General features: G+C 38.0%; 3 protein-coding genes across 3 annotated transcripts; all 3 read right to left on the minus strand.

Annotated features, from left to right (window-relative positions):
* Positions 1 to 1351: 1351 nt before the first annotated feature.
* Positions 1352 to 2575, minus strand: BGZ61DRAFT_510993 (uncharacterized protein; the record flags this gene model as incomplete). Its single annotated transcript, XM_046252090.1, has 4 exons — positions 1352 to 1635; positions 1717 to 1839; positions 1892 to 2266; positions 2323 to 2575. 4 exons carry the CDS (start codon positions 2573 to 2575, stop codon positions 1352 to 1354), a joined length of 1035 nt encoding a protein of 344 aa, XP_046094286.1.
* Positions 2576 to 8847: 6272 nt separating this feature from the next.
* BGZ61DRAFT_500569 (major facilitator superfamily domain-containing protein) lies at positions 8848 to 10458 on the minus strand (the record flags this gene model as incomplete). The annotated part of the gene is made up of 3 exons (XM_046251567.1): positions 8848 to 10122; positions 10209 to 10388; positions 10441 to 10458. 3 exons carry the CDS (start codon positions 10456 to 10458, stop codon positions 8848 to 8850), a joined length of 1473 nt encoding a protein of 490 aa, XP_046094287.1.
* Positions 10459 to 11242: 784 nt separating this feature from the next.
* Positions 11243 to 14036, minus strand: BGZ61DRAFT_487067 (uncharacterized protein; the record flags this gene model as incomplete). Its single annotated transcript, XM_046249929.1, has 8 exons — positions 11243 to 11640; positions 11708 to 12022; positions 12095 to 12212; positions 12570 to 12670; positions 12747 to 12772; positions 12980 to 13265; positions 13330 to 13649; positions 13681 to 14036. 8 exons carry the CDS (start codon positions 14034 to 14036, stop codon positions 11243 to 11245), a joined length of 1920 nt encoding a protein of 639 aa, XP_046094288.1.
* Between the last annotated feature and the right edge of the window lie 217 nt (positions 14037 to 14253).

Here is a 14253-nt window from a genome sequence, read left to right on the forward strand (position 1 = left end):
CCTATTCTCTAGGGCCAGTCCTAGCTATTTATACTTCTTCATCGGTTATCTGGGCCGCTGCCTTGAAGGTTATCCTCGGCATAGTCGCAGCTATCCTGCTGCGGAAATGGAACGTAGATTACTGACCCTGATCCGGAAGAGTGACGCGTTTAGCCTCGCCATGCCTGTCGTGAGTTGGGCCAACATGCTCACCTCATCCAGGACAGGTTATCGTACAATTCTCGAGTGGACTTACCGGGCAGCGCCGTGTCGATTTTCTTGGAGTGTTTTCCAACATTCTCCGGCAGTCATCTCTCCGGGCGTAATTTGGGCCTCGCAGCACTGACGGTGGGGGATCGCATCCTTGGGACTTTCGTCGGCGGTACATACTGCCTATTGCTATATAAGTGCTAAGCCTGTTTAACTTACCTCCATTTATTTGTGGTCCATTGTTATCACGCAGACTCATTCCTGAACAGATTGGAGGGCACCCTAAGATACCCCTTAGGAGAACGTTGAGAACGCGGTGCTATATAGGTGAGAACCGTCTACGCAAGCAGTCATGTCTTGCGGCAGGCATATATCAACAGCAGTAACGTCAACAGCAGAGTTAACGATAAAGATCTTGCCGACACCGCCTCGGTTGTGACAATTCTTATGGTAGGTGAAGGAATGTAGCCAGTGTCCATGATTCTACTCGAGTAATGAGTTGAGTTGGCGAAGAGGGGGGGGGTCGTAAAGATTGTCGACTGATTGGCACAACCGACGGAGCAACGCGTTCCGTGGTGTTTAGGCCATGCTGTCTCCGGCGCTGAAGCCGTGTTTGCCGTGACGAATTATTGGGATACAAACTGCAGAAGAAGGGCCACCACGAAAACGATTGCTGGTTCGCCCACAAGGACAAACGGCCTGACTGGGCTGTCGGATTAGCCAAGGAATTTATGGAATATAATCACCAACACGATGTATCAAGAATCTTCACATTAGGGAATCGAACCATATGACGGCCGAAAGGTCGTTCCTGATATTTAAAGATAAAGTCTGTGTCAGACAATTAGCTCAACAGGGATCATTAATAGCACCAGTCAATTAATGAGAATTTATCTAAAGAACAAAAGAAATTGAACAGCCATGTGTTCAGGCATAAGCTTATGTCGTTATTATTGGAGTTCTTGATGCAACAAGTTGAATGTGAAACCGGATACACGACTCCAAAGTACCGGCCGCGATTCATATCCAGTCGCACGAACCTAGTGGTGATATGCGACAATATGCTACTCCTATCAGGAAATGGGCAAAAAGAAGAAACTTTAGCACAAGTAATATCTTTCGCAGAGACACTCCATCCTCTCGTTAGAGTATCATCGCTCTTTTAAGCCGCGTCTCGGAGATCCTCGGTATTCCCCAAAATACTATCCTCCAACGAAGTCCATCCGGGACGTCCCAGCCCCCGCAGTAAGTGCTCGGCCCTGTCCCTAGGCTTAACCGTGAGAATGTACCCGCCATCGGCGAAGTTCTTGTGGAACCTGCGCCCAGGGTTCTGCTTGCGCAGGATGGCCAGAATCTTATCCCAGTTCAACGGCTCTGCCATGCCAAAAATACGCTCGCTCTTCACATCGGGAAGAACGGCCGCGGCAAGGTGCAGAAGGGCATTATCTTGGACGGATGAAGTACGCTATGATGACCGTGTTAGTTACGTATTTATTCTGAGCGGGCCTTCTGCAACCTATGACATACTGGGCTCGTCGATCCAGTCCGGGATTTTTTCTCCGGTCCACAAGGCAACAGGTACGCAAGAGGTTGATGCGTGTCCCTGGTGGACGAGGTCGAGGCTCTTTCCTAGATTTAGATTGGGGAGGACTTCCTTTTGTTATCGAGTTGATCATCGCATATCGTGCTACTGGGAGCTTACCTATATTAACCACCATGTCTGGGCGCTTGTTCTTATTTTCGTCGTAAAACTTCCAGATCGCCCTCTCCTGTTCAATTTTGCTGGCCGCATAGACGGGCAAGCTGCGCTCTGGAACGTAGGGTGGTGGTGCCCATGCCAGCTCAACGGCATCTTCACTCCAGGTGTCGTCGGTGATTACCGAGCCATCTAGCCGCTTCTCAGGACTTACTGGCATCAACGCTGCAGTCGACGACGTCAACACAAAGCGCTTAACACTAGGCTCCTTGTAGGCAGATTTGATTGCGTTAACCGCGCCGTCAATAGCACTTGGGATAACCTGGTTAGGGTCTGGGCTAAGGTTGACGACAGTCGCAACGTGGATAAGGGCTGAAACTCCTAGTAGGGGGTCAAAAGAGGTAGCCTTTATGATTATTAAAGTACGGGGATTTTACCCTTAACGCCCTCGTCAAAGGCACCGTCGACCGTCATGTTGGGAACAGAGACCAACTCGAAGCTGTCTTTTCCGTATTTCTTTTCAAAAATATTGCTGAGCCATGTATTCTTCGCCGTGTCGCGGACGGTGCCGCGGACTTTGAAGCCGAATTGGAGGAACTGGTCCGCGACGTGGGAGCCGATGAAACCGTTGACACCTGTCACCATGACGGTGGACCCTTTGAGAAGTGCGAAGTTGTCTGATGGCGCCATGGTGTTCGGCTAGTGCTAATTCTGGGACACTGGCGGTGATGGTGCTAAATCTGTGGTAAGTTGACTTGGCGAAGGGTGGAATGAAGGGATGAAATATGTAACCGAGAAGGACATGATGTATGCCGTGGGATCTTCAGCGTCTTTAAGTACGAGATCAATCCTCCGCTAGAGAGATTAAATTCCCATAAATAGGAACCTGGAGTTTCGGGCTTCGGAGGCGCTGACAAACGTCGCCAGGTCGACTGTCTTGCACTGCGTGTACAGCATTGAAGCCGCTCTACATGTGGCGATCAACTGACTGGTTGGATAACCTGTTTTGTGGGCTGAGAAAATTGCGGTGATTAGCGAGAGCTTAGCAAGCAAACACGGAGCATCGGACTTCAATTAAGAGCCGAGCTAAAAGTACGTCGAGCTGCGAAGCCTTGGTTGCTGCCGATATCTCCAGACGCAGGGATAGTAGATGCTAGCTGAGTGTTAGATATATCTATCTTCTGTATATCTCCTTTTTAAGTATCTACTTTCTTTTTTAAGTAGGCCTGAATTTAATATCTTTATATTATATACTATCATAACTAATTTATTATATATATAATATAAATTTTTATATTTTAATTACTATTAATAAAAATAGTATATAATATATAAAAAAATATTATATAAAAAAAGAAATTAATTTAAATATTATTAAAAATATTATATTTTTTATAAATTTTATATTATAATATAAATATATAAAACCTTTATTATTAAAAATACTATTTTAATTACTATTTTAAATTTTATATAGTTATTTAGTTTTTTTATAATCTTATTTAATATTATTAGATAAATTAAAGTTATATAATAATCTTAAATAGTAAAAATAAATAATAAGAATTATACTTAATACTAGAAAAAATAATAGCTAAATAATAAGATTATTACTTACTAATCTCTACTTAAAGCTTTTATTTAACTCCTTTAATTTTAACTCTATTATCTATAATTAATAATTTTACTATTTATAGTTAATAACCTTAAGATAGTAATTTTATTTTAAATAAAAAAATATAAAAAAAACTAATATCTTTTATTATTAAGAAGCTAACTTTTATTTTAATACTTATTTCTTATTCTATAATAACTAACTTTGAATATAGTAAATTTTATTTAAAAAGCTCTTACTACTAGTAATTTATTATATTTATATTATATAAATAATATTTAATATAATCTTAAATTTTTTTAAAATTTAAAGAATAAATTAAAAAAATAAAAGCTAAATTTCCTCTTAAACTTTCTTAAAAAAAAATCTATTTAAGTTATTACTATACTATCTATAATATTTAAATAGAAGATAATAGATTATATTAGCTATTTTTAAATACTATTTACTTTTTTATAATAAACATAAAATTAATAAATAAGAAAATTAAATTCTTAGTAGTAATCTTATTTTATATATCTAAATAGAAATAGCTATATTTTATAACTTAATAAAAAATATTAATAATATTAATTTAAAAAGTTAAATTTTTCTTTAGAATATTACTAGAGCTTAATATAACCTCTAGTTCTAGAAGCTATTATATTATATTAAGTTAATATAGATACTAGCTATATAGAATACTAGCTAGAGGGGGGATTTAAATAACTTAAATAGGTTATTATAGATATTAGAGATTTTAGGATATTAGGTTAGGTTATAGAAGTTTTTAGTATATTTATTAAGGTTAGACTAGGTTAAAAAAGTTAGATAGAATTTTAATAAAAAAGAAAAAAGCAGCTTAAAACTTAAAATTTAGGCTTTAGTAATTATAATATATATATATTAAAAATATAGTAAATTTAAATACTAGGTTTTCTTATTAAGAAATAGATTATATATAATAATTAAATTTATATATACTTATATAACTAATAGAATTTATTTATTTTATTTACTATTTTATACTAGCTATATTTTTTAGCCTTTTAATATATTAATTTTTAAGCTACTTAAAGCTATATATTAAGCTACTTTAATACTAATTAATCCCCTTATTAATATTAGTTTAACTAAAAAAAAAAACTTTCTTACTTATTATTTTAAAATAAGAAAAAAGATTTTAACTATTAAAAATATATTATTTAGTTAAAAGAAAGCTAGGTTATAGCTAATTAATAAATTAAAGCTAATAGATAGCTAATTTATTATTAATAACTTTAATAATATAATTATAGTTTAATTAAAAGTTTCTATTTTTCTAAAAAGAAATTAGAGGTTTAAAATTACTTTTTTTACTACCTCTAGTAATTTAAGGAATATTATCTTATTAATTTATTCTTATAAAAAGAAAATTCTAGCTAGCTTAATTATAAGATAGCTACTAAGAATTATTAATAAGAGCTTAAATAAGCTTTACTTATAAATTGCTTAATTATAAGATTAAATTACAGTTTTATAATAAAATTTAAATTAATTAAAAACTAAAAAAAAGAATTAAGTTTATAAAAACCTAAATAAGCTATTTTTAAGTATTCAGAATATAAAGAGAGTAAAAAGGCAAATAAAAATACCTAAAATTAAAGATTTAAAATAGCTTATTTTTTCTTTATTTTTATTAGTTAATTTTTTAATATTTAGAAATTTCATTAGTTAGTTTATTAAAAATTAGTTAAAATAAATTAATTAAGTTTCTTAATTATTATTTTATATTTAAGTAAAGTTAAATTGCAATTTTAATTATTATATAAGTAGAGTAGTTAGCTAAGCTTTTAATTTATAAATAAATAAGCTAACTTAACTAATATTATATTATTTATTAGCTATATAATTTATATTATATAATTAGAATTATATAAGTTCTAGAGAAATTTCTTTTTTATTAGAGAAAAGATATAGTTTTAGTAGCTTTAAAAAAGAATTTTAATATAATATAACTTTTTAATTATAAAATATTATAAACTTAGATTTCTACTAGCTAATTTTAAATAGTATAGTAGCTAAATACTAGTAATTATATTAAGAGATTAGAATACTTTAGTATATATATACCTAAAAAGAAAACTAAAAGCTTAATAGTATAAAAAGAAATACTATTAATAGTATTAATAATATAAATTATATATTTAGTCTATTTAAAGATTAATAATTTACTTAAATAAATTAAGATTTCTAGTTTAACTAGTTATTTTTTCTAATATATTAATAAGCTATAATAATAGCTATATCTTAAAAAAGCTAGATTTACTAAAAAAGCTAGATTTAAAAAAACTAAATTTACTAAAAAAACTAAATCTTAAAAAAAGTTAAATTTTAATAGATATAAAAGTTCTAAAAGCTTTTTTTTATTTTAGTTACTTTTTATTTTTATATATATCTTAATTAATAACTTAATTAATAACTTAACTAGTTAACTAAAAATACTAGCTTTTTATTAAATTATATAAATTAATTAGATTTCTTCTAATTAATACTATATTAATAGCTTTTAATTTAATTTATATTATATAATTAAAAATAATTTAATTTTTATTAAAAAGCTATAAATTACAGCTTAAAAATCTAAACTATAAAATATTATAAAACTTTAAATAAATAAATTTAAGAATTTTTATATAATATAGTTACTAATTTTTAGCTATTATACTTTAAAAGTAACCCTCAATAAGAAAACCTAGTATTTAAATTTACTGCATTTTCATTATGCGTATATTATAGTTACCAAGGCCCAAGTTTTAAGTTTCAAGCTGTTTTTTTCTTTTCTGTTAGAATTCTATTTAGGTTGTTAACTGCAAATAGCAAGGTTGTTAACTGCAGATAATAAAGTTGAAGTTAGAGGGGTTAAATAGAAGCTTTAGGCAGAGACTAGTGGGTAACAACCTTATTATTTAGCTACTATTTCTTTTGATACTGAATAAAGTACTTATTATTTATTCCTACTATTTAAGATTACTATATAGCTTTAATCTATCTAATGATATTAAGTAAAGCTAAAAAAACTAAATACTTTAAAAGTAAAAAGAAATAGAAATAATACTTAACTTATTAACTTACTCTAGAGAAGATATATAAAGAATTATTATATAGATATTTTAGCTAGTTAGCTTAAAGCTATACCAGATTATATATATAAAATTAAATTAATTTAAGGCTTATATCTTTTAGTAGAAAAGTATCTTATAAGATAAAATATTAAGTTAGTTATAGAAAAGTTTACTAGTAAGATATTAATTAAGTTTATAGTAGCTTAATATCTAAAGGAGGTTAAAGATAGAAGTAGAATAAAACTTATAGTAGCAGTTAAAATAAACTTAAATAAATCTCTTAAAAGTAAAAGTAATAAATAAATAGACTTTCTAGCAGCCTTAAAACCTTTTAGCTTCTCTAACTTTTAAGAAGAATCTCTAATAAAGTAAAAAAATAATACTTCTTTCTATATAGGCTCTAATCTTCTTTTTTAACCTTATTTAAACTACTCTAGAAATAACCCTGCTAGTAACTAGCTAGCTTAAAAGCTTCTAACTGCCTGCTATAATACTATTTAAAAGCTAGCTAATAGAAATCTAAGTTTATAATATTTTATAATTAAAAAGCTATACTATATTAAGATTTTTCTTTAAAATTACTAAAAGAATATACTTTTTCTAATAAAAAAGAAATTTCTTTAAAGCTTATATAATTCTAATTATATAGTATAAATTATATAGCTAATAAATAACATAATATTAGTTAATTTATAATTAAAAAATTAATAATTATAAGAATTTAAAAGAACTTATAGAGGGATATTATAAAGAAGATTTAAAAAAGGTAAAAAACTGTAATTATATTTAAAAATTAATAGACTAAGTTTCTTATTAATACTTATATAAATATATAATATAAAATTTAAAATAGTAGTTAGAATAGTAATTTTAATAATAGTAGAGCTTTTATATTTATTAAAATTTTACCTTTTTTAAAATCTAGCTTTTTTAAAATCTAGCTTTTTTAGTGAATTTAGTTTTTTTAAAATATAGCTATTATTACAGCTTATTAAAATATTAGAAAAGATAATTACTTAAATTAGAAATTTTAATCTATTTAAATATACTATTAACCTTTAAATAAACTGAGTCTATAATTTATATTATTAATACTATTATTAGTATTCTTTTTTACTATTAAGCTTCTAGTCCCCCCTCTAAGTATATATATACTAAAGTATTCTAACCTCTTAATATATTTCTTAATTAGCTATATACTATATATCTATTAGTAAACTATTCTATTTATAGCTTAATTTAAAATAAAATTCTTAGTAAGTTAAAATTTTCCAGTTTTTAAGCATAAAAATTATTTAATTAGATACTTATAGCTACTAGAGCTAAAATTAACAGCTTTGTTTAATAGAAAATACTATACTAAATAGAAATTTATAGCCTAACCTATAGAGGCTATAAATTAAAAAGATTCTATATAAGACTTTTTAGTATATATTATCCCTTTTAGTATCTTACTTAATTAATAATCTTTTAGCCTATTCTTTTAAGACCTTTTAGAAATCTATTTAATTAAATAGTATTAGCTAAGAAGGTTATTATTTTTACTTATTTAAGCTATTTATCCAGACTTTAATCCCGACTCTATCCGCCCTTTTTATTATAATACTATTACAGTTATTATAGCTCTACTTTTAGGTAGGTTATATATTTTTAGTATCCTCTATCCCCGCCCTTACTTTATAGAATTAAAAGTTAATTTTATTAGTCTCTTTTAGATATATATAATTAAACTAGAATTTTACTAGTTCTAACTACTAAATTTAGCCTGGATTATAATATAAACTATAATATATAAAATAAATAAAATAATAAAAAGAACTTTGAAAATTATTAAATAAATTAGAGATTTTATTTATTTAATAATATATAAACTTCTTTTTTTTTAAAAAATATATCTTATTTTAAGCTGGGTTTTTCTATATAAAATATCATATATATTAGATATATAAAAGTTTATATTTAAATTATTTAATCTAATAAAATTCTCTTTTTAATTTAAATTAATTAATCTAACTAATATAACTAAGTATTAATCTAATCTAATAGTAGTATTATAGCTAAGTTAATAAAATTAGCATCTAGATATAATATTGCAACTGCAGGTAGATTGTAATAATAAGAGACTCTTAATTTCTATTTAAGAAGTAATTAAAGGTCGGTCTTTTATAAATCGACAGCTTATCTGGATCCGGATCTCTATAGGCAGCTTAGAGTTAACCCCAGCTATCTGCTGTAACATAGAACCCCTTTACGTCCTTCACCACTCACGCAAAGGCCGTTGTCTTTCTTACCAACGTCTTGCTAAACATCCAAATGGGAATCACGAGGAGGTATGACCCCCACAGTATGCCCGCCATAGTGGAAAACTGATTCACTGGGCCCACCCTCCGCAACCAGTCCACAGCACCATATGACACAGCAAACCCGATGCTGTTCTTCGTCACGTTGGCCAGGGCGCCGATATGTCCGGCCCGCGTCGGCGGACAGCCGACAGCATACGTGAGAAGAACGTTGGCCGAGCTCGTAAGTCCGAGACATAGCATGCCCCAGCCCACGGATACCACAATGTAATTGCCCGGGTCTCGTAGCGCAAAGCCCATGACTACGCAGCCAGCAGGGCTGAGCAAGGCACCAGGCAACAGGGCCGGGAGACGGGTTGCTGGGTTGGTCACGCCGTTGGATCGTCGGGTTGCGCGGTTGAAGAGCATGTCGGCGAGGGCACCGCCGATGGGGAGCCCAAGGGTAATACCAACCAGTGGCCCGGCGTTGAGTAGACCGATAGGCAACGGGCCCCAGAGGAAGGGCGGCTGGGCGTAGATGATGGAGATGAGTATGGAAGTGATGGCAGTCCAGCCGATGGTCAGGCCGAATATGACAACAGTGACGAGGACTTGGGGCAGGACGATGAGCTCAAGGGGCTGGAAGAAGGAGATGAGTGAGGCTTTCCAGTTCAGTTCGACGAAGTGCAGGGAGAAGGATCGCCGCACGTATTCCATCTTCAGCGTCGGTTGTTCAACCGGCGATGAGGTCTGTGCGATGCTCGTGGCGTTCTCGATCATGCTCTCCTCGGCTTTGCACTGCGTCTTCCTTGTCTCCGCCTCTTCTCCCTGCTCCCCCAAGGCCACTCCTTCGCTGAGGTTCATGTCGTCGTGTGTCGTCTCCGGGAGCATGATGATGCTGAAGACGAGATTCACAGCCACAGCGATAGACATGATTCTCTGGAACCATCTCCATTCTCCTAAGCCCTGGGCTACGGCACCCGAAATGATGGGACCAAGCGCTGCTCCAGTGGCAAGGAACCCGACGTAGACCACCATGGCCCTGGCTAGCTGGCGTTCCGGGAACGTCTCGGTGACTATGGTAGGAGCGAGAGCCTCGATCAGGCCGCCGGCCATTCCACCTAGGATGCGGGCGCTCCGAAGGGATTGGTAGGACTGCGCCTCGCCGCTCCAGATGTTGGCGGCAAGGAAGACGACGAGAGAGACGACGATCGTGTAGCGCTTGCCAATAAGGAAGGCCAAGGGGAGAGCAATGAAGTTCTGGGCGACATCCGTGTTAGTGCGAATCGAGAGAGAATGATGGAGGTTTGCCGTCGCCCATGCAACACTTGGAATATTTCACGTACCGAGAGACCCAAGGTAAACAAGACGTACGTGCCGAGCTGCGATGCTTCATTCTCGGTACAGTGAAACTCCTGCATAATGAGCCCGAAGAGAGGCGATATGCCTGCAGCAAAGACATTGCCGAGCATATTGTAGATGCTAACGTTAAAGAGGATTAGGAGGCGCCACCAGAGTGGCCACGACTGCGAGTTTCAGCATGTCGGCTTGACGGAACTCGAGCTTTAGTTTACATACCCAAGGAGACAAAGCCATAATGAAGAGACTGATAAGACTTGGTTACAATATTCAAGCAGTCAGCAGGCGGATTATACAGCAATCAAGTCTGAACCGCGAATCTCGGCCGATATGTTTATGGTGATTGCTGCGACCCGATGCAGTGGTAAGCATCGTTGTCAATGGAGTCAGGCCACCCCCTTTTAACCCCGTCGCATTGGATGGTCTTACATCTGGAGTCTAGGATACAAGATTGCCCTGTATGGCTACGTGACCCCAACCAACCGCGATGTGGCCTATCATCAATCATTCCATAGGAATAGCGCCGGAGGAACTAGTGCATAGAGTTCCCCGCGTTTGGGGATGGTCTAAGCGCCCGTTACTCCGGCGCCATGGCGATCATGAATGATACGTCCACGACGCTCCGGCCCCCCCAACTTGTCGCCCGCTAAATGGACGATCGGGGTGATCGAACATGGATCTCAGCGAGAAGTTGTCTAAGAGCCAGAAAGCCGTCGCCCACGCCGTTGTGAGTACCGACGGATGAAGCAAGTCTTCCCCGACAAGAGAATCCTTCCTAGTATCGAGCACATGAGGATTGAAGTGGCTGCGAGTTCCTGGCTACTTTTGCCCTCAAGAGGATGCTTGTTCTCACAAATATTTAGACATGGACAAAATGGTCAATAACAAAGATACTGAGCTTATGTGTGCTATGCCGTGCTCTAATTTCCCATGGTCTATTCGTCCAATTACATCTACCTGGGTCTCCTTGTAGTATTCCGCTCTATGAAATCTCTGCGCATGGTTCTCTTGCAACGGCAGCTTAGAGCTTGGCCTTCTCTTCTACCAACGGCAGATGAAGATATTGCTCGTACTCCTTCAGGCACTCCGGGTTTGTCGCCGTGCCGCCGACCCTGACCGTCTCCCTGCACACTATGTCTCTGACGAGATTCTCGATCTTCTTCCCATTCGACGTGTATGGGATGTCCCGAACCTGAAATATGTATGCTGGAACTCGCCGCCTACTTAAGTCCTTTCTGATGACCTTTGCGATATATGCACGCAGGGAGTTCTCTAGCCGGGCATTATCCCTCATCTTGAGGAAGAGAAGCACGCGCTCGTCGTTATCCTTCGGCCGGCGCTGCCCGACAGCAATACAATCCTCGACTTGGGAGAACTTGAAGATGTTGTTATAGAGATCAGCCGTGCCGAATCGGACACCTGGAAATACCCATCATGGTCAGTCTACATTTTGCTCGAAGGATTTGTACTGCATCAGATGCCATACCTCTCGGGTTCAGCACTCCATCACTCCGACCGTGGATGACATAACTCTGAGTCTCAAGATCCTTGGAGATGAGGTCGCCGTGACACCAGGTGCCTGGGCAGACATCGAAATACGCCTTGCGATATTTCTCGTGACCCCCTTCACCCCAAAATGTGACGGGCATGCTGAAGAACGGCTTCGTAATGACGAGGTCTCCTTTCTGGCCCGAATTCTCAATGTTCCTGCCGTCCTGGTCCCAGATATCGACCTGCATGCCGAGGATCGGAGCGGCGAGCTGGGATCCGTGAAGACGAACGATGAGGTTGCCGCCAACGACTGCGTACCCGCAGGGAATGATCAGCAGGAGTGCTTACTGTGGGCCTCAGAGATATTAGGGGCTATGCTTACTGCCTGCAGCAAGATCCGTCCCCCCCGAACTGCTTTGAAGGGCGACTTTCTTAGGGAACACTGTGTACAACCAGTCGCTCGTCTCCGTTGGAAGGGGTGCCCCGGGCACAACTGCTACCTGGAGACTCTGAAGCGGAGACAACACACCAGGAAGACTATGCCTAAACGCCGTGAGGAATTTTGGGCTTGTACCCCAGTGGGTGACACTTTACAGCGGCATATCAGCGATCTATTGGTGACTTGCGAGGGGAACAAAGAGGCTTAGAGGATGACTTTGTTAGACGTACCCCTGCTATTCGAGGATTTGGACTTGGAATGTCGGCGAGGGATGGAGCGGACTGCCATTATACAGGACGATTCTGGACCCAATGCTTAGAGCAGCGACCAGCATATTCTACATCATCCAACCAATCTGGCCAAGTTGTTAGTCAGACTAGGCCTATTGGCAGGGAAATAGACTGGTTCGTCCACTGACTGTGGTATACTGATAGTAGGTTGAGTCTTCTCCTAGATCGGCACCAAGAATCAGGTCCTTTTTCTGCTGAAGAAGGACGGCTCCTCCAGCGTGGCAGATACCTGCATATACTGTCATCAGTAGTTGCCCTTCAACATGTCACGGATATAGAGTCAACGAGTGCCAGAAGCAGCCTACATTTCGGCGGCCCGGTGGTGCTGGAGCTAGGAAAAATATGAGCTCAATCTGTACGGTCAAAAGCGCCGATAGACGTACGAGTAAAGGATGTAGATAGGATAGTCAAATGGAACTTCGGTGAACTCCAGTGGCAGGAGTTCAACGTTGAGGAAGTCATTCAGGTGGAGGCTGTGTGGCGTCTAATGTCAGTCGAGGCTCTTCTCTGGATCAAGGAGCTGCCAATGCACACTTACAGGCCTGTGTCCTCCCAGGCCGGCCCTGTCATGATAACAACACGCTTTAGCTGCTTTACCCGTTTCTTTAGCTCTCTAACGGCCGTCTTGAGCTTTTCTCGTTGGTCCTGCGTCTTTCCTCCGTATAGGACTGTGGATTCGAGAAATATGACTTTGGGTTGGATCTGAGAGTATCTCTCGACGATGCCCTTAGCCCCCATGTCCGGAGCCGTGGACGAGAAGATGGCCCCGACGGTGCCGGCCGCAAGTAGAATGAGGAGCGATTCGATCGAATTTGTCGCCACGGCTGCACAGTTCGAGGTCAGCTTCAGCTTGAACTACTATCATGTGACGACCGTTGCCCAACTTACTCGCCACGCGATCCCCTTGCTTCACTCCCGCATGTCTCAAGGCACTGGTGTACAAGGCGACTTGCCGCCGGAGCTCCATCCACGTTAGATGGCGCCATCGCGATCCCCCCTCGCGACACGCGGACACAGCGACCGCGTCCGGGTGAGCGGCTAACCCTTTGATCAGTACGTTCTCTGTGTAGTTAAGCCGGGCGCCCGGGAACCATCGCGGATTCGATGCCAACGGCGACGGCTGTTGTGGGTTTGGTGTAGACCAGGCCGCAAAATGTCCAGATCTCGCGGCAGAAGGACTCGATCTCATCAACGGACCACTTGTGGAGCTGGGTGTAGTTGGTCAAGTTCAGGCCGTACTTGCGGTTGATACATCTTCGTAATGCGTCTAGATGCGTCAGGTGAGGGCTGGGAGGCATCCATGGACCGTTTGGTGCTACTGCTGATGATGCCCATATTAGTGCTGCGTAGGGGCTTCGGCGATAGCTTGAGGATGTTGATAAGGAATGAGATGTCCTGAACAATCTACATGGCGTGAATATAACTGGCGAATTTTCCACGATCAACAACCATACGCTGTTTCGTAACGACTGTATCGAGGAGAAGTGTCCGACTTGTAGAGGCAGGCTACTGTCCAGAGTAACGGCCTCGTGCTTGTTCGTCATTGGCCCATGGGGCGATAGAACGCGCAAAGGCAGCGCGTGCATTCCCAACATAGTAAATTACTCCGCGGCGGAACCACCCTGTACCTAAAAAGCCCAGCCTCGCTGTGGGAGGGTGGTTGGGAGGGTGGTAGTGCAGCGGAACGCTGTGACAGGACCCTTTTTTCCCCCCCATTTCTTCTGTTGAATATCAATTAGAACCAGCGCAATCGCTGTGTTCTAGAACGCATTAGAGCAAATTAGTGGCTCACTAGTCGACATTCCACATGGA

Source organism: Ilyonectria robusta, assembly GCF_021365365.1.
Source record: "Ilyonectria robusta strain PMI_751 chromosome Unknown BGZ61scaffold_62, whole genome shotgun sequence".
Classification (NCBI taxonomy): domain Eukaryota; kingdom Fungi; phylum Ascomycota; class Sordariomycetes; order Hypocreales; family Nectriaceae; genus Ilyonectria; species Ilyonectria robusta.